General features: G+C 38.3%; 1 protein-coding gene across 8 annotated transcripts in view; it reads right to left on the bottom strand.

Annotated features, from left to right (window-relative positions):
- SYNJ1 (synaptojanin 1) overlaps positions 1 to 20,684 on the bottom strand; it is a 105,956-nt gene that overhangs the window by 23,618 nt on the left and 61,654 nt on the right. For 3 of the 8 annotated variants that reach the window (XM_077819263.1, XM_077819269.1, XM_077819321.1), the window contains 7 exons: positions 17,272 to 17,350; positions 15,809 to 15,968; positions 12,427 to 12,639; positions 10,659 to 10,796; positions 9,986 to 10,024; positions 1,802 to 1,849; positions 27 to 65 (listed from right to left, as the gene is read on the bottom strand). In XM_077819263.1, coding sequence (XP_077675389.1) covers positions 27 to 65; positions 1,802 to 1,849; positions 9,986 to 10,024; positions 10,659 to 10,796; positions 12,427 to 12,639; positions 15,809 to 15,968; positions 17,272 to 17,350 — 716 coding nt within the window. The remainder of the gene's footprint in view (positions 1 to 26; positions 66 to 1,801; positions 1,850 to 9,985; positions 10,025 to 10,658; positions 10,797 to 12,426; positions 12,640 to 15,808; positions 15,969 to 17,271; positions 17,351 to 20,684) is intronic. The other 5 variants (XM_077819304.1, XM_077819311.1, XM_077819277.1 and 2 more) reach the window with 4 other exon arrangements.

The following is a 20,684-nucleotide window of genomic DNA, read 5'->3' as shown; positions in this document are numbered from 1 at the left end:
GCAAAACAAACAGTTATCTGTATTACCTAAATTATCTTTTCTTTGTGTTCCAGGGCTTTTTTGAACTTTGAAGCATGAAGAAAAATCAGTCACAAAAGAGATTTTCATTGACAGATCAGATGCAAACTGATATTATGCAATAATGGTATGTTGTAACAGAAATGGGAACAATAGGATTGCATTAGTGATGAAAAAACCTGTGTGTGTGAGATCTCTTTTTGCAGATATTGCCTATGTTATTGATATTAGGGTTAAGACTGCCTCTGTTAGAGGGAAGTTGCTGTACTGTTAACATATTATGCAGCAACTCTGGCAGCTATGTCTTCAAAAAGGATGAGTTTCAGGAACAGTATCTGATTCAAAAACATGGTCTCAAAGTCTGTCTGTAGCTGTACATTGTTCAGTGAATTAAAGAACTTATGTACAGATTCCTGGATCTAACCTCCTCCTCTTATTGGACACAACATTTTGACAATGAGGTCAACATTTGAATGATGATTCTGATTATCAGCCTTGAATGCCGTACTTAAACTATGAAGTGCAAAATATGTTAAAAAAAAATATTTACTTCCAGTTGACACCCACCCACCCCTACATCTGAATTCTGGAAGGGAGAGAGGCTTACTAGTGACAGATCTACTGCCTATTAATCATGAAGGTCCCAGTTAGAATGTCAGCTGTGGTAACTTGAAGGATTCCCAATAATGGGTTTGTCTAATCTCAAAACAGACAGCTCTTAATTGGTTAAATTTGCTCTAATTGGCAGATAAATTCTGCTCTCAAAGGCTATGTCTACACTAGCACTTAAGTTGTACCAACAGATGCTGCTCAGGGGTTTGGGGAAAAATAACCCTCTGAACTTCGTAAGTTACACTGACAGAAGCGCCAGTGTGGACAGCACTACGTTGTTGGGAGACATGCTACCGCCACTGTTGGGGGTGGTTTAATTATGTGGACCGGAAGCTCTCTCCCATCAGCACAGAGCGGCTACACAGGAGATCTTACAGCAGCACAGCTGCCGCGGTACAGCTATGCCGCTGTAAGCTTTCTTGTGTTGACACGGCCTTCAGGTATGTCGACATTAGAGCTGGAAGGTATAACTTCCAGTTTGAGTAGACATGCCCATGCTAACTCTAATTAAGCTAGCAAGCTAAAGATTGAGCGTAGCCATGACGGCACAAGCAGGGGAGGGGCTAGCTGTCCTGAGTAGGGTCCCATTCGAGACAACGGGCATGTACTCAGGGTAGTTAGCCCCTCCCACTGCGGCAATACTTATTTTCAGTGTGCTAAAATATTTTAGTGGAAATTACTACCTTGAAAGTTCATATGACATTCAGTTCTTTGTTTAAAAGAAAAAAAAACAAACTTGCTAGAGCCCTGCTTTAGTCAGATAAAATATTCTTTATTCCTAAGTCTTCTGCCTAGAACAGATACATATAAGCACCTATTTAAAAGAGTTCACCTTAATCCACCCCCACACACATACACACACCCTTCTGAATTATTTTAAACAATTCTGAGATTAAATCTTGAAAGTTTTCAGTACCACGGTTTAATTTTTTCACTTAATCTTTCATAAGTGAATTTTGACTCACAACAAAGTTGCAAGCAACCAACAAATGCAAGTAATTAAATAGAAGACCGTCTGGAAAAATATACTATAGAAGGATAAAAGTTTAGGAGTTACACAACAAATTGATGGACTTAAACAGCAAGAATGTCTTTAAGCAGTGAGGACACTAATGTCATTCATATATTAATTTAAAGATTCATTTCTACCACGCAAAAATCATTATGTTACCTTCCATTTCTCTCCTTGCTACCCCAGGACTGGGAGGAGCTCCAAGACCTTTTCAGAGAAAGAAGAGAAGCTGTATATTGCATAAGGATAAGCAGCAGACTGAAAAAATGCAGAAACGTACAGGACATAACATACAAAAGAGTTTTCATATTTAAGGAACTTTTAAATGGCCTAACCATACTGCACTCTTACCACTTGCAGCAGCACAAGAAAGTCACACTAATTGGTAATAACTCAACAATTCAGTTAATGTTTAGAAATATTACATGGCTTCAGTTTAACATTTTTGTTAAAAGAGAATTTAAATTTCTGCTATATTCACGGCCTAAAAATTTTGTTAAGGCACAATTAAAGTTGACTGGCAGCGCCTTGCACTCTTCCAAAATATCTTAATTATATTATGCTGCTATAGTTATGTGGGAGTAATTATACCGTAATAAAGTCACTTTTACTCTGGAATAAAGTGTCCACACAGGGGGTTAGTTCTGCCAGTCAATTTCTCTATGTAGATGACTAAAGTACATGTGATATTTTACCAGGTATAGGGTGTTCTTCAAAACTGTATTATTTCATTCATTTGTATGCACACCAACTGCCCTTCGCTGTATTAGGGGCAGCTATATTTTGTAGTAGATTCCCACAGTTCACACTAAAATATGAGGAGAGGTGTGGCTGTGCCCAAAGGCATGAGGAACTCTTGTTTCTCTTCTGAGTTATTTGGATTGTGAAAATAGTAGTCTGGTGGCACACAACACTGCACTACAAGACAGACCCAAGTGCAGGTGATGTTCCAGAGGTAATCCTTAGGATATGGATCAAGGGATGATTACATCTGGGACCTGTAGAGTGATTTGTGCAGAGTAAATATTATATTACCACCACCTAGCTCTTATATAGTCCCTTTCATTAGTAGATGTCAGTGGTCAAGTGGAGGACAGGCAGAGCCAGCTAGTCTTCACTAAGACTGCGTTAAATGCAACTTTTGCCTTAGTGAAGACACACACTGATGGTTTCTCCTCTGTACCCATATGCTGTATTCCCAGAGTGTTCCATAGCATCTGGAAGGACAGAAGCTACAAAAGTCTGCGAGGAGCAGGTTGGAGACTCACTGAAAGTGGGCATTGTTAACGTTGTGGGTGGGACTGGTGTGTAACTTAATTCTGTATTTCCTGGTTTTCAGAGGTTTAAGTATAGGTGCACTCAGTATTCTGGAAGGGGACAGGGCACTGCTACCAACCATAATTCTGTGTTAAGGAAGTGAATTTCCCTTAGTTTTTTGAGAAAGGTGTGGTAGAGAGGAGGGCATGATTGGGGAGCAAAAGAAGGCTTTCTGGGAACACCTGAGTGCCATGCAGCTACCAATTCTGTTCTTCCCCTATCCCCTCCTCGCCTTCAGCAAGGGAGCGAGGAAGGCAGTAACTGATGGGCTGTGAACACATCTACCATTTGGAGGCAGAAAGGAGAAGTGGAGGAAAGCCCCAGACTCCATACTCAACTTCAGGGGCTAGTGCAGGAGGAAGGGACTCTGCACTCTGCAGAGGTGTGAACTGACTTGTTCATTTACTTGTGTTCTCCTCCCCCTTCTCCCAATGTTTACCTCCACTCCTAGTGTGGAATACAAGTTTTCAAAACAATCTCACTGTGCATGTGAGTTTTAGAGCAATCTGAATTAAAATCAGCTCCCTGTGGGAGGTTGAATTTGAGAAATCTTTGGACTAAATAACTCCAAATGTACAGCAAGTACACCCCTGACTCTGTGGTGGCATACCAATAGACACATGGATTTTAAAACACTGAAAATTAAAAGATCATAATGTGGGGAACCATATACTGGGAACCCCTGGATCAGACGACTCCAACTCCACCACTAATGCTACCCTTGATGTTAATAATTAAGGTTACACCAGGATTTCTATTTTAACAGTGGTGAAAAAGCTCTTAAAAAAATCGGTCTTTTGGGTTAAAGTATCACTTTTCACTTTTATTGTAGTTTGTGCACCTCTTGATTTTTTTTTATAGCAGTGTGGAGGAAAATACCATTTGACATTTGTTTTGACTGTCTTAAAAAGAGCCTTATGACTGAAATTCTTCTAGTCTCTCACATTTCCTTCACAGCCCTGTTTCCAAGGAACACCACCACTTTAATTATTACTGATAGAATGTTGAAATTTGTGGGTTTATTTTTCACAACAAACATAAATTACCATTTTGATTAAGGACAGTATCCTGGTGCCACATTAGTCAATGTCCACTTTCCACTAGTCCTTAAGAAGAGGGTTTTTGGGGTTTCTTTAAGCTTGTTTAAGTTTGTTTCCTAACATTTTAAAAACATATTTTGTCTAGTGTTAAAATTACTCTCCCCATCTTTCTCTCTTCCAGTTACCAGACTGGCTGCCCCCAAAATTCCTTCATTATATATTTGCCCCCAGTGTGAGCCTATTAGCATAGCAGCAGTCCCAACACTCTGGAAATAGCATTGAGAGCGCTAGTATCCTAGCACAGCAACAGCGGATACAGCCAAATTATGGAAGTGCCAGTCCCTAGTCTATAGTTAAGGCTGAGTTAAGTTTTCTCTTAAAAGTGTAGCCACTTGGTTATATATGAAGAATTCAGTATGTCCTCTCCAAATTACAGCACTTACTCTTGAGTACTGAATGAATTTTCTGAGACTTAAAGTAAATCTGTTAATTAGTTTGAGTGAAAATTTTAAAAAAGTGTTCCTTTCAGAAATTCAGCACCCTATGTCAAAGTTTTTTGGTTATTTTTTAATGGTCTTTTTTGCCATTTTTCTTCATTACTGAAAATTTCTTCAGTAAAGCATGCAGAATTTTGTTTTTTGTTTTAAACAGAATTCCACAAAGAATTACCTATTTTCAAAATGATTGCCATATCCTAATGCATCCAGACAACCTTAACTCTGCCCCATAGACACACCAGAAGGGGAAAAAGTTAAAAAATGGAATGGGTCTTTGAAATCTATTTAACCTAATCTAGGAGTACAAACATTATGCACTGATCTTAACTGTCTGGTTATTTCATGACATCATCACAGGGTGGAGTAAAGGTTGTGTGGGTATATAAAACTGTGCTTCTCCATACCTTAATGTGTTTGTATTTCTTTTAAGATAAACCTTAACTCTGAATTTCCTGGTTTTATAATATTTGTTTTTGGGATAATGGCAACGTCCCTGTAATGTATTCACTGTACATTACTGGTACATACCCTCAAACTTAACTCCATCTTAACAATAGTTTTTCAACTGACAAAGACAACTTTTAGCCCTTTATACTGTTAAACAGAAATATTCTCTGTACAGAACTTGGTATTGCTAATGGAAAAAAATATTATACAATGGTGACAAGTCACAATCATTAACTTTCTTCATATTCTGTAAGATATTACTTGATGTGTTTCTAAATCATAAATATGTAAGACACTACAAAATATGCTAACTGAACCCTGAACTCCAAAGATTTGAAAGCTAATTTTATTTATTAAATTATTATTATAAGGTACTCAATGACAATCATAGCTTGAACCACCAGGCAAAAGCATTATTCATTTGCAAATATCTAAAAGCTGAAGACAAAAAAAACCCCTTGAGTTCTAGCCTACTCCTAATAAAGATGCGAGACATAATTACACTGTGGGAAAGTTTAGAGTCCCACTAGGAGTCTTCAAAGCATACAGGGGCACAAGGAGGAGTGCCACAGACCCTGAAGAGGTAAAGTGCCTGAGATAAAAGGTTAAAAAACCAACATTATTATGGGCAAAACTATCACATAAGGTGTCTATGTTTAAAATTATGTTAAGGATTCAACTTACATGCATACCAGTACCTCAATTTATAATTAGAGAGGACATGAAAGCGATCCTTAACTCGTGTCAGTGTATGTGTTGCATGGATCTATGAACGATATTTATTGTATACCATGTGCTGCAATATTTTTTACAGTATGTAGTACCACCTACACCATGCATTATAAATATAGATCAGATCCAAACAACTCACACTCTAAATAAGATGAAAGAAACAACATGAGACACAGGACAACAGTTCAAGGAGAGGTGTCACAGGATTGGACCATGATGGAAGAAAGGAGGAATTGCTTGAAGAACGGGCTTTATGAAGGATTGGAAGGAAGATACAGAGGATGTCTATTCCAAGTGTATGGAGCAGCAAGGCAGAAGGCATGAAGCTGTGCGTGGGAAGTAGAGAAGGGACGAGTAAGGTAGAAAGAATGGGATGAATGTATGGCCAGGATGAGAAATGAAAGACGGCATGACAATTTTATTTACTAGTTACATATGAATAAAATAATAATTTGCAATGCTCATTGAGTGACACTAGTTTTTTCACAGTTTAAGCTGGAGCTAGGATAGACAGGATTCTGTCATTGTACAGAAAAATACTTGGCAATGACATATGATACAAGCGAACCATATAATAATATGCAGAAAGTGCAACATGTATTAGCTGCTTTCTAAAATTGTCATTATTTTAAACTAAAACCAGAATGGTTCATCTTAAACTACAGATTACCAAATGAGAGCAAAACTGAATTTTGACAGCTTGATTGATGCACCATAAACACTCTTTCTTATACCTATCTAAACTTGAGAAATTGAGTGAAAGGATTTATGTTCTACAATGTTCTACCTTAAAATATACATTTAGAGATAAATGTGAATAATAGATCTGTAAACACACACACACACAAAAGTTGTGTGTGCATGTATAAATTATAGCCATGTGATGAATTGCACAGCCAATGCAATTTTAATATGCCTTTAGCCACCTCCCACCTGTTCAATAATCCATTCCCCCATTATTTATTCTAACATTCCAAATCCAGGAAAAGTTTCAAACAGCTGCCATTTAAAAAAAATAAAATAAAAAAAATCAAAATTGCCACAGAAATGTTTCCTCATCCTCCCCCCTCAAATGTATTTAAGTGCTACGTATATCTATGGCTCAATACAATAAAAATACGAGTTGTTAACTTATGTACTGTGTACAACATTTATCCTGTTTTGTAAGACTCACCAAAAGTCTGTAGTTTTACTTTTCTGGAACATGTGCTTTCTTGCAAGCAGATACATGTTAACTTTAACTCTCACTCAAGAATCTCTTGTGGAAGTAACAGGGGAAATTTGAAAACGAGTATGACACACAGTATGTTCACACATATATGAATATCCAGAATTATCTTCCAATTCATCTATTTTATACCTGAAGTTCTGAAATCAAATTTATTTAGGAATACTTATGTATACATAGCCATTTTCATAAGAACATAAGAATGGTCATAATATGTCAGACCAATAGTCCATCTAGCCCAGTATCCTGTCTTCCAACAGTGGCCAGTATCAGATGCTTCAGAGGGAATGAACAGAACAATTATCAGGTGATCCATCCCTGTCATCCAATCCCAACTTCCGGTAGTCAGAGGGTAGCGACACGCAGAGCATGGGGTTGCGTCCCTGACCATCCTGCCTATTAGCCCTGATGGATCTATTCCCCCGTGAATGCGTCTAATTCTTTTCTGAAACCAGTTATATTTTTGGCCCTCACAACATCCCCTGGCAATGAGTTCCAAAAGGTTGAATGTGTCTTGTGTGAAGAAGTATTTTCTTTTGTTTGTTTTAAACCTGCTGCCAATTCATTTCATTGGGTGACCCCTGGTTCTTGTGTTATGTGAAGGGGTAAATAACACTTCCTTATTCGCTTTCTCCACACCATGATTTTATAGACCTCTTATCATATCCCCCCTTTGTCGTCTCTTTTCTAAGTTGAACTGTTCCAGTCTTTTTAATCTCTCCTCATATGGAAGCTCATATGGATGCGCTTCTCTGTACCTTTTCCAACTCTAGTATATCTTTTTTTTCAGATGGGGTGACCAAAATTACACACAGTATTCAAAGTTGTGGGTGTACCATAGATTTATGTAGTGGAATTTTGATATTTGCAGTCTTATCTCCTTCCTAATGATTCCCAACATTCTGTTCTTTTTTGACTGCTGCTGCACATTGAGCGGATGTTTTCAGAGTACTATCCAAAACGACTCCAAGATCTCTTTCTTTAGTGGTAACAGCTAATTTAGACCTCATCATTTTATATGTATAGTTGGGATTATGTTTTTCAATGTGCATTACTTTGTATTTATCTATACTGAATTCCATCTACCATTTTGTTGGCCCAGTCACCCTGGTTATAGTGAGCTTCCTTTGTAATTTTTCACAGTCTGCTTTGGACCTAACTATCTTGAGTAATTTTGTACCATCTGGAAACTTTGCTACCTCACCGTTTACCTGTTTTTCAGGATCATTTATAAATATATTGAACAGCACTTGTCCCAATACAGAGTCTTGGGGGACCCCGCTATTTACCTCTCTGCACTGTGAAAGTTGACTATTTATTCCTACCCTTTGTTTCCTATCTTTTAACCAGTTACAGATCCATGAGAGGACCTTCCTTTTTATCCCAGGATTGCTTACTTTGCTTAAGAGCCTTAGATGAGAGACCTTGTCAAAGGCTTTCCGAAAGTTCAAGTATACTAAATCCACTGGATTGTCCTTATCCACACGCTTTTTGACACCCTCAAAGAATTTTAATAGATTGGTGAGGCACGATTTCCATTTACAAAAGCCATGTTGACTTTTCCCAACATATCGTGTTCATTTAGGTGTCTGATATTTCTGTTCTTTACCAAAGTTTCCACCAATTTACTTGGTACTGAAGTTAGGCTTACTGACATGTAACTGCCAGGATTACCTCTGGAGCCTTTTTTAAAAATTGGCATTACATAAGCTATCCTCCAGTCATCTGGTACAGGGGCTGATTTAAACAATAGGTTACATACCACAGTTAGTAGCTTTGCAATTTCATATTTTAGTTCCTTCAGAGCTCTTGGGTGAATACCATCTGGTCCTGGTGACTTATTACTGTTTAATTTATCCATTTGTACCAAAACCTCGTCTATTGACGTCTCAATCTGGGACAGTTCCCTTTTTGTTACCAAAAAAGAATGGCTCAGGTGTGGGAATCTCCCTCACATCCTCTGCAGTGAAGACCAATGCAAAGAATTAATTTAGCTTCTCTGCAACGGCTTTGCTACCTTAAGTGCTCCTTTAGCACCTTGATCATCCAGTGGCCTCACCGATCGCTTGGCAGGCCTGCATCTGATCTACTTACAAATATTTTGCTGTTAGTTTGTGTGTCTTTTGCTAGTTGCTCTTCAAATTCTTTTTTGGCCTGCCTAATTATATTTTTACACTTGACTTGCAAGAGTTTATACTCCTTTCTATTTTCCTCAGTAAGATGTGACTTCCAAATTTTAAAAGATTTCTCTCACTCTCTCTGCCTCTTTCAGTCAGTTATTTAGCTATGGTGCCTTTTTTTGGCCCTCGTACTTTCCCCTCCCCCCCCCTTTCTCATTTGGGGTATACATTTAGTTTGAGCCTCTATAATGTTTTGCTTTTTTTTTTTTTAGTTTTCATGCAGTTTGCATGCATTTCACTCTTGTAACTGTTTCTTTTAATTTCCATTTAACTTTGTTTTTTACAGTAAATTTTTTCAAATAATATAAAAGTAAATAATTTTCTCTACTGGTTTTTCTACCTTAAACCACGAAAAGAAGGTATTGTGGATGAACTAGTCTTAATCTGTGAAATGTTACTACCTGCCTGCATGACTATCAGTTGACCACAATCCTCCTTTTTACAACGTTCCTCATGGAGAAAAAAAAAGCTAGTCTAAAGTTAAGACAGCTTTTATTTTTTTAAAAGTGTGTTGTGCATATTGACTAAGTTTAAATTCTGAAGATCACGACCAGTTTTAACTGACAGGACTATGGCATGTCAATAACTGTTGAAAAATATTTTCATGCTCCTTATTTACTCATCAAGTAGTAGTAGCTGCTGTCCAGAACTTACTGCCCACTAAGATTAAACTGTAATTCTAGAGAGAGGATAGAGTTTACGGGCTCTCAGAAAAAAAGATATATTGCTTTTTAAAGGAATTCTTTTTTGAAGTAACTGAATATATGCCACAACACATCATCAACTTCTGCCTTTGGGAAGCATCAGATTAAATATTCTCAGGATAAATATACTGTTATATTAATAGCCATAGAAGTTGTGCTATTTATTAGTCATGTTTGAAAACCAAATTAAATTATTACCTCCAAATTCTTTTCTAGCAGGTGCAGGACTCCTACCCCCTTATAGTATAAGAAATGTACGCAGCATTAAAGAAAAAGCATCAGTATAAAAAAAGGGGAGAAAAAAGAATGAGAAAGTTACAAGCATCAAGAGTCACTTTGGTTAGTTGTTACATGGCTCATATATGGTCTCTCAACATCCAGTTTCTCTTAATGCTCTACTGCTTACACTTCCAATTTATCTAAATATACTTTTCCCTAAAGTGATTAGCTTTACCATATTAAACATACATATGCAATCTGTACTTACTCAAAAGTTAACAGGAATATCATTAACATCTGAATTAAATTAGTAAAATCAAAAGATTAAGAACTAGTTCTTAAGAAACATTAAAATGCCGTAGATAATGAAAATGTTAAATACAAACATCCATAGGAAGCCGATATTCCTAACTCAAAAAAATTAGCACAATTGTGTATTAAAAAGTAATCATAAAAAGTAGCTGTGATATGTAAAATCTAGTCAAAAAATTCAATTTTTAAAATTAGTTAAATGGATCGAATACATTTTGTAAAGAAAAAGTCAGTAAGTCACCTGGCCAAAATAAATAAATAAATAAATAAAATCAAACAGACTTAAATAAAACTGTACATCAAAAGATCGTCCATTGTGTGGTATACATCACTACATTACCTGATGGTGGGGGTGGTCTCTGTGGTGGAGCAGGCCGTGTAGGTGGAGCCACTGGGCGAGGGGGAGGAAGACGTTTAGGCTCTAAGCTCTGAGTAGACTCTTTCTGTTGTGTAATTGGTTGAAAATCAACTGGAGAACCTGATCAAGAAAATCAGCATATATTTAATGACCTTGTTAAAAAAAATATCAAGTGAAGTGCTAAAGATTTTCAATTGAAAAGTTTTTTGTAAATGTTTCTGTCAATACCACCAACTGTGGATATACACACTGTGGTCGTGTTGCATTGTCATGTGGCATTGAATTTTCCAGGGAGCAAGAATAAGAGGAATGGACTTTGATGAGAGTGTGAATTAATTCACATGTTGATTAGGAATGATATCTGCCAAAAAGTTTGATCATTAAGTATTTTCTGGGTACCTTAAAGATTCTTATAAACCACATTTCATCAAATACATTTCCATTCTATTTCAACCCAGGCTTTATTTATTTGCTTATTTCCTTTAAGAAAGGGAAATTTGGAGGGTGTTCTGTCAGATAAGCATGATCACTGTAAAACTACTTCCCATTACAGTGACACAAAGAAAGAGTTTAAAAATGAATTGGTGTGGCAATGTTTTTTAAAGTGCCAAAATATCATTACAGTTCCCTATTCCCATTCTTATCACTAAGACAAAGCTGTTTAAACTGAAAATCATATACACAAAGCTCTTTCTCCTACAAGCTGAAGTTAGTCATGCAACAATCTTGCCTTATACTGGTATAAATCCACTTTTCACTAAATTGAGGTGTATCTAATCCAGGGGTTCTCAACATATTTTTTGGCGGCCTCAGAGTGCTGCCACCAACTCTTGCTGGTGGCTGCTCTGAGAATTTTTCCTAAAGTAACTTAATTAACTTTAGGAAAAAAAATAAATATGCACATATACATGTCCCAAATCATCGTAATTTATTTATATAGGGTTTTTTTTGCAGATTCAGTAATAAAAATAATGTACAGTTATCTCTATGCTTTCCTGGACCTAAACAGAATAGAAACAAAAATAAGGTGCTCTGCATGTTTTGATTATTATTATTATTATTTTAATTTTAAGATTGCTAGTTAGTAAGTCTGCTACTGTGAAAAGTGGTATTTGTATATTTGTTAATATCACTTTTCACAGCAGACTTAGTCAGCTCTGGCATGCTGGGGGACAAATTAAGTCCCAGATGATGAGGTTGGGGGGGGGGGGCAGAGGAGACAGCGGGGGTTGAGGTGATGGCAGGGGGTGAGTCCAGGGATGGAACCTAAAACCCTGAAGCAGGGGGACCGAGCCTACAGCCCACCATCCCAGGGCAGATGCCTGAACCCTGAGCCCCACTGCACTCAGGAAGGTGGGGAACTCACACTGGTTGCCTGCTCCTACAGTGTCTGTGGCTCTGGAAGAGGGTAGGGACCAACCCCTGCAGGCAGCCCTGGGGGAGGAGCTGCTGCTTTGCTGTCCCTCAATGACAGCTAGGAGGCTGTGGCTGCATTTGAGAAACACTTATCTTATCAGTGTGGTTAAAATAAATGAGGAATATATTGATACACCATGTCACAGGGTTATTCACTGGAGGTATAAAACAGATTACTTCACTTATTCTAGTTACCTACAATTTGACCTTGAATAATATGTAACCCTGATAAAACACCTATTAACTAGTTTAATATTTACTGTATTCTTCAAGGTCAAATTGTAGGTAACTAGAATGAGATGTAGTTGTCTGACTTATGTAATATAATACATACATTTTGAGGATATAGGTGGTCCAGGAGTTCTTGTAGGTGCTCGACTTGGTCTCACTGGAAGGGTGGGTAGTGGTCCATCTGACAATGTGGGTGACTGGCAGGGACTGGAACGAGGTGAAGAGCCTGGTGAGGTTCGAAGACTAGAACTTGTACCTGGCTGTAGATGTTGAGGAAAAATTTCTTCCACTTCAGTACTATAGTCATCAATATCACCTACAAAAACAGAAAAAAGTTTATAAAGTAAAAGGGATCTACAAATGTTTGTCCCATCCACACTGTCTCCAGGCATGGAAGTTATTTATTGTGATGTCTACTTTTCACAATGAAATCATAAAAATCCTACGTTTCAAGAGCAGCTGGAAATACTCAAACTCTGCGCATATTGAAAATGCCAAGTACAAAAGGAAAATCACACTATCTAAAATCTTGATTGTATACAAAGCCTATCCTTTCAGATGGCCACCAGAGAAGACCAGGTTCTGCTCATAAAACGCAAATAATTAAATTTCTATTGAAGAAATCTTTAAGTATGTACTTAAAGGACCTAGAAGCTAATTGTGAAACATCTATCTAACTGGGGAATAAGTAATTCTATAACCCAAAGGTTACTAAAAATAGGAGCCCATGTCCCAAAACAAATGAATAATTCCCACTCAGAAAAATATATCAAATCAGCTGGGAATGAGAAAAAGCCGAGCTGGGAATGAGAAAAGCTTGCTGAATTCTGGGAAATATTTTCACCAGATATATTAGTCATACGCCAAAGATAAGGGGAAAAAACTATATAGCTATGATTTTTTTGTTCTGAAGGTATTGCTAGATAACATAGGTCCCTTCACTCCTTCCATCATTTATGATAGACTTTAGAGTGCCTTCATGTCCCTGTGGGATATTGCAACAGGTGTCTGAGGTCTTAAACTTTTTTTTTTCTTTTTGAAGTGTATGAATCTTTTCAATAGTATGTTCTGCATAGAACTTTACAGTAATTAGGACACTTAAATAGTGTAAAACACAGCTGTCTACTTACACAACAGTGCTTCATGCAGAGAATTCATACCAGTACTCAGAGATCTGCACTTGTTCTTCATTAATTTCAAGGTAGAATTTAAGATGGTATTTTTAATCTATAAAGCTGTAAATAGTTTGGGCACAGAACCACGTGTGATACTGCAGCAACTGCAATCTGCCAAGGTGCTTAAATCAACAGTTAAGTAGTTTTAAACGAGGAAACACCAGACAGAGCATTCTCAGTTAGAAGTCCTTGACCCCATTACCTCCTTGGCTTGTCAAGACCTGGATTTTTTTTTAATCTTTATAACTTGCTTTAAGGATCATCTATCCTTTAAGATGTTTCATAGAAGGGTGAGTGAGGGATTCTGAGGTAGTTGTGGGGCATTATTATTTACGGTGTTTTTCCTGTTAAAGGGACCATGTGATGTTAAATGAAGTGTAATTTGGTATGACTCGGAAAGTAAAATCTTCTGTATTGAGGACTGGTAAATCTTTAACCTAAGCATTTTCTTTCTGCTATCAGAATTGTGGAAGGTACTGCTACAGACGGACTATTCCCCTCCTATTTCCAGAGGCAGTTATGTGCTGCGACACACCCTTCCCCGTGAAGTCACCACAGATTTTGTGGCGTGTGCCTTGATTCCATCTGGAACAAGAGCACTGGATCCATCCGGCTAGGGATAGTTTGGATACTCTGAGTCCTTAGCACTTTGGATGAAAACAGATGAACAAGGAGCCCAATATTCTTGTCAATTCTGTGTACCTGAAAGACATCTTTAGTGCTCTTCAAACAGCCAAAGTGTGCCACAGATCTTCTGTGGGGATCTTTGGCTTTGGACGTAATGATGGGATGATGATCTCCCATGAGGCAGGTTGTATTAATGTAGATGGAATAAATGGACCCAAAGGTGTCAATGGTGTTTACATAATCTAATCGCGGTCCACCATTAAACAGTTTTAAACAAAATTCATCCTTTTCACATTTTATCAAAGCTATAGGAAAGGAGGAAAACCAGTTAAAACATTTAACTGAACTGGAACCAGTATGTGATTTTGCATGTGTTCCAGTGAATGGTTGCATACTTTCAAAAGACATTTACGTGCCAGATATGCTAAAGATTCATATGTCCCTTCATGCTTCAACCACCATTCGAGGACATGCATCCATGCTGATGACGGGTTCTGCTTGATAACTATCCAAAGCAGAGCGGACCGACGCATGTTCATTTTCATCATCTGAGTCAGATGCCACCAGCAGAAGGTTGTTTTTCTTGTTTGGTGGTTCAGGTTCTGTAGTTTCTGCATCTGAGTGTTGCTTTTTCAAGACTTCTGAAAGCATGCTCCACACCTCATCCCTCTCAGATTTTGGACAGCACTTCAGATTCTTAAACCTTGGGTTGAGTGCTGTAGCTCTTTTAACTAACGCATTATTTTAAGCATCATCAGCATGGAAGAATGTCCTCTGGTACGGTGGCTGAAGCATGAAGGGATATATGAATGTTTAGCATATCTGACACGTAAATACTTTGCAACTCCAACTACAAAAGTGCCATGTGAATGCCTGTTCTCACTTTCAAGTGACAATGTAAATAAGCAGGCAGCAGTATCTCCCGTAAATGTAAACAAACTTGTTTGTCTTAGCAATTGGCTGAACAAGAAGTAGGACTGAGTGGCCTCATAGACCCTAAAGTTTTACATTGTTTTGTTTTTGAGTGCAGTTATGTAACAAAAAAAAAAATCTAGATTTCTAAGTTATACTTTCACGATAAAGAGATCGCACTACAGTACTTGTATGAGGTGAATTGGAAAATACTATTTCTTTTATCATTTTTACAGTGCAAATATTTGTAATAAAAATAATATAAAGTGAACACTGTACACTTTGTATTCTGTGTTGTAATAGAAATTAATATATTTGAAAATGTAGAAAAACATCCAAAAATATTTAATAAATGTCAGTTGGTATTCTACTGTTTAAGAATGCAATTTTAATAGTGATTAATTTTTAATTGCAATTAATTTGAGTTAATCACATCAGTTAACTGCGATTAATCGATAACCCTAACTAAAACCATTTGAAAACCTCAGCTTTTATTCCCAGTGCCTCCTATGCCTCTGAACGATACCCAGGAAATCTAGAAAAAAAATGGTGGCAAATTTATCAAAGCCACCAGCACAGATACAGCGCAAACTGAAACCAAAACTAACGTTGCTCTGCAAACTCTGCATATGTTGCTGGAGAGTGTCTGATTTTTAAATTTATCGTTTTTGGATTGTTTGGCATAAAGTTAAAATAAATTGTTTAAGAGATATATAGATTTAATTAAGTAATATATCTAGGATGTAAAGAAGTTAATTTGATTCAACAGACCTTCCATATCATAGTCTGCAGAAACCTCAGCATCTTCACAAAGCAAAGTGGAGCTGGTTGATGAAGGCAATCCAACCATCTTCTCTAGATTCATCTCCTCTTCCAAACTTCTGATCCAGTCTGAGTTTTTCAAGTTAATGTTTATGATCCTTCCTAAAACCTGAATTTCCACATGATTAAAAAAAGAGACACATGCAAAGTACAAAAATTAAAAACTAAGCACTAAAAATCACGGATCTAAATTAAAAAAAAAAAACCCACAGAAAGTACAATCTGCTATACAGAATATTATGAACAAGGTTCTATGTTTTTCAGGATTTTTGTGACAAAACAATGATTTTTGGGAGCTTTTTATGAAAAGGCATGATCTTTTTCATTCTAATCTTCCTTCTACACAGCAAGTGTGTTCCAAGAGTTTTGACCCATTTGTTTCTTTTTTGACATCTTCACTTGCTTTTTAACTATTAATTACAACTACATAATACTTTTCTAATGAAAAATAAATGTAAAACTATTGTGTGCATTTAAAAAAAATTAAAATGACTTTTGCATTCTTTACTCTGACAAAAGCATTATTTTCCCTTTTTTGTCATGACAGTCAGCCTTACTTATGAGCTAAGCAAATCATGACAATTCTGTAATATGTACTGACACAATGTTAGGATTCAATCCTGCAGTCCGACCCATTAATTGAACTCCTACTCCCTGTGTGGAGACTCAGTGACTTCAAAAGGTCTAAGAGTCTACCTGCGAAGATCACATTACAAGATCAAAGTCTTATTAGGGATCTAGCCAATTACAAACCTGCATAGATGTTACTATGTACCACAAGTGAAATCCTCGTCCCAGTGAAATCAATGGCAAAATTCCCAACAACTTCAATAGGGTCAGGATTGCCCCACGGGAGCAGGGGTGCTGGAACAATTTGCATAGTGGGAGTGCTGAGAGCCATTGAACCAAACTGTAAACCCTGTATATAATGGAAACCACTTCAAGCCAAGGGGTACTGTAGCACCCCCTGAACACCTAGTTCCAACACCTATGCACAGGAGTGCTAAATTTTGGATTAATAATATACTCTACCATAAAAATGAGAACCTAGTCCACACTGTAGTCTCACGACACTTGTTTGTTTTTTAGGCAAATAATCACAATGAAAAGTATCATAAACCAGTTAAAAAAAAGCTCATTCTTTTTTGCATTCTTATAACTATAAAAAAGTGAGCTCATTTGCAGAAAAAAAATAATAGAAGTGAAGATACCATAGATTTTAAGGCCAGAGGGATCTAAATGATCATCTAGTCTGACCTCCTCTGTCACAAGCCAAAGTATCTCATCCATTTGGCCTGGGATCTACTTAGATATAGGCGCTTTTACAACTGGTATAGCAGCTGAAAACCACATCGTACTTAAAGAATTACATTTAAGCACACTACAGATAATTTCAGTAATTTGTACTTTACCTCAGTACCATTCAGGTTCAGAGCACTCAAAGCAGAGCTTCCTTCCAAAAATGTTACCCACATTTTGTCTTCTACAAACCTTCAAAGTACATTGACAAATGTTGAAATGACAAAATATGATTGAACAACTTTGTTATCTATCATCTATTGACTATCTTATAAACCTTTCTAAATGAAGCAATAAAAAAAATCAAGGTAAAAATAAATTAAAATTTTCCATTTTAAAAATAAGCCTACTGATTTAGTTCATAGTTTCCATAATCTGTCATTACTATAAACCAGAAGACAAAACACAGTAAAAATGAAAATCATACAGTACAATTATTATTTCCCTCTTAGGAAACATAGTGGCACATTATTAGATATCTGCCTAAAGTACTCAAAGTTAAATCATATTGTGGCATATTTAAATCGTATTATCTGTCTGTATGAGTACAATATATTAGATGCAATTTTCTTTGCTTTATTTTTATTTTATAGAGAGAGTTTGATTTTACTATCAACTCATTATCAAAGCCTTTTCCTTACATATGTCTTGGGCTTTATGGCATGTGAGAACAAATAAGAACCTATAAGAAGGGAGGGAGGGCTTGAACCTGCAAGTTGTTGACTTCCCTCCACTCCTCCTACTGGATTAATGGAAGGGCTCTCAACACTTTGCAGGATCTTACTACAGTTCTGGTCCTACAAGCTACTCCCTGTGATTTCAATGGAGACTAGGGTGACCAGGTGTGCGGTTTTCAACTGGAACATGCAGTTGAAAAGGGATCCCGGCAGCTCTGGTCAGAAGTGCTGACCGGGCCGCTGACTGTCCAGTTGATGGCGCTGCACAGAGGGGCTAGCAGGTTCCCTGCTAGCCTCTACGTCGTGTGGCTCCTGGGAAGCAGCCGCCACGTCCCCCCTCCGGCAGCTGTTCACACACTGCCCCTGCCCCAAGCGCTGCCCCCACATCTCCCATTGGCCAATGGGAGCTGCAGGGGTGCACCTGTGGACAGTGCAGCGTCCAGAGCCACCTGGCCATGTCTCCGCGTAGGAGCCGGAGCGGGGACATGGTGGCTGGGACTTCCCAGGAGCCATGCGGCGCAGAGGCTGCTTCTGGGAGCTGCTTGAGGTAAATATCGCCCACAGCCTGCACCCCAACCTGGGCCCAGCCCCGATTCCTCCGCCTGCCCTCTGAACCCCTCGATCCCAGCCCGGAGCACCCTCCTGTACCCCAACCCTCATTCCTAGCCTTACCCCAGAGCCCGCACCCCCAGCTGGAACCCTCACCCCCTTCCACCCTCCAAACCCCTTGATCCCAGCCCAGAGCACCCTCCTGCACCCCAAACCCCCCATCCCTGACCTCACCCCTCTCGCATCCCAATCCACTGCCTCAGCCTGGAATCCCTCCCTCACTCTGAACTCCTCATTTCTGGCCCTACCCCGGAGCCAGCACCCCAGCCCCCTGAGCCAGCCCAGTGAAAATGGGTGAGTGAGTGAGGGTGAGGAGAGTGAGCAACAGAGGGATGGAGTGAATGGGAGGCATGACAGGGCCTTGGAGAAGGGGCCGGGCAGGAGGGGGGTGAGGGTATTCGGTTTTGTGTAAGTAGAAATTTGGCAAATCTAATGGGGACACCATCCTGGCCCTAGGACTCAGCTCACTCCTTTGAATCCTTTTAACATCCTTCTCCCCCCTCACCCTATAAGGGGGACAGAGGTTCCAAAGGGGGATGCTGGCATTTGAAAGCCACCAGGTCTCCCCCCCATCCCATGGGCACAAGGCCCATCAGCAAAATCCCAGAAGTAAAAAAATGTTGGAATGATCCCTTTTAGCCTTTAATTACAATGGATCCAACTGAAAGTTGTGATGAACTGAGATCCCTACCACATATTATTACTAAAACTACTTAACTGTGCTTCCATGATGCTGGGAGGAAGGTGAATAAACTCACAAGGCCTCTGCCGATTTGGCCCCAAGAGAAGAAAAAATTCCCTCCTGAACCCCAAAATGGGAAGACCCACAGCACTTGCAGAACACAGTTCCAAAACTACAGTTACGAGGAGTGGGGGTGGGGCTGCTAAAACAGCAAGAAGAGGCCCCACATGGCCTAGGCTAGGGTTTAAATTAATGAAAGGGGAAAGAGGGGTCACCCCTGCATTTTCCTGCAACCCCTTCCCCCCAACATGTGTTCTCTTCTCTCCCTCCCCCCTTCTATTGGGGCTTTCCCAATCACCACCATTCCCATCAAGTTTTCCCCCTATTGAGGTGGGTGGGTGGTAGGTAGGGCTGCTGATTCTGATAAGATCAAGCTTGGGGAAAAAAAAAACCCTTGTATTTTTGGTAATGCATTAGGTTACTATTGGTCAACCCTGATAACTAAGCCAGAAAATGTGTGTAGGGCCTGGAGGGAGTACTATATTTAATATTAATTGGGGAATCTCCTCACCACATTTCAATATACTTTCTTCAGTATTTCCATGTACCATTATTGTACGAGTGAGATTTACCCCCACCCTTTCGTAAGAACTTAGCAGAAGAAACAATCATGGCCCCATTGAGGTCAAGGACAAAACTCCCACTGACTCATTGGGGCCAAGATTTCACCCCAGACTTTCACTATATAAAGCTCTGATCCAGGTTCATCTGTGCAAGCAGAATCTTACACCTGGCTGCAGGGTGGATGGATTTAAATCAAAGCAATTTAAATCACCACTTTTAATCATGATTTCAATCAGCAAGCGGGAGACTGATTTAAATAATTGATTTTAATCATGCTTTGCATTGGTACTTTAAATCTTTCTTTAGAAATTAACTATTCTCATTGGTTGGCAATTAAAACAAGTTGTTTTGCAACTAAATATTGCCTTTACACTAAGTTTGGTATACATATATCAATTTAAGCAGTTGTATAGCTTAACAATTCATTCATAGTCTTAATTTTTACTTCCTTATATTTTTAGAAAATGGTGAATGATGGATTTCTTTAACAGATTAATATTTTTTTACTTGATTTGTTATAAGCTGTTTGGATGTAAATTAGAATTTTATTAAAAATTCATAAAAATGTCATTTTAAAACTAACTAGTTAAATAAAATTATCTTAAATGTGGAAGAAAAAAGAAGTTTTGCATTTTTGTACTGAAAACTTAACTGATTTATTAAACAAAGGAATCTGTAGGTAGTGAATTGAACAGATTGCTTCTAGTCACGTTCAAGATTTTAATACTAGTAGATCTCAATCTCTAGTGGATTGGAAAAAGAAGGAAAAAAAAGGTTACTTACCTTCTCGTAACTGTTGCTCTTCGAGATGTGGTGTTCACGTCCATTCCACATTAGGTGTGCATGTGTCGTGTACATGAGCGTCAGAAATTTTTTCCCTTAGCGGCTCCTGTTGGGGCCCCCTGAGTGGCGTCACTATGCCATGCATATATAC

This window comes from Eretmochelys imbricata, chromosome 1 (assembly GCF_965152235.1).
Source record: "Eretmochelys imbricata isolate rEreImb1 chromosome 1, rEreImb1.hap1, whole genome shotgun sequence".
NCBI lineage: Eukaryota > Metazoa > Chordata > Testudines > Cheloniidae > Eretmochelys > Eretmochelys imbricata.
Note: the sequence above shows the minus strand (reverse complement) of the source record. Positions and strands in the feature narration are given on the sequence as shown.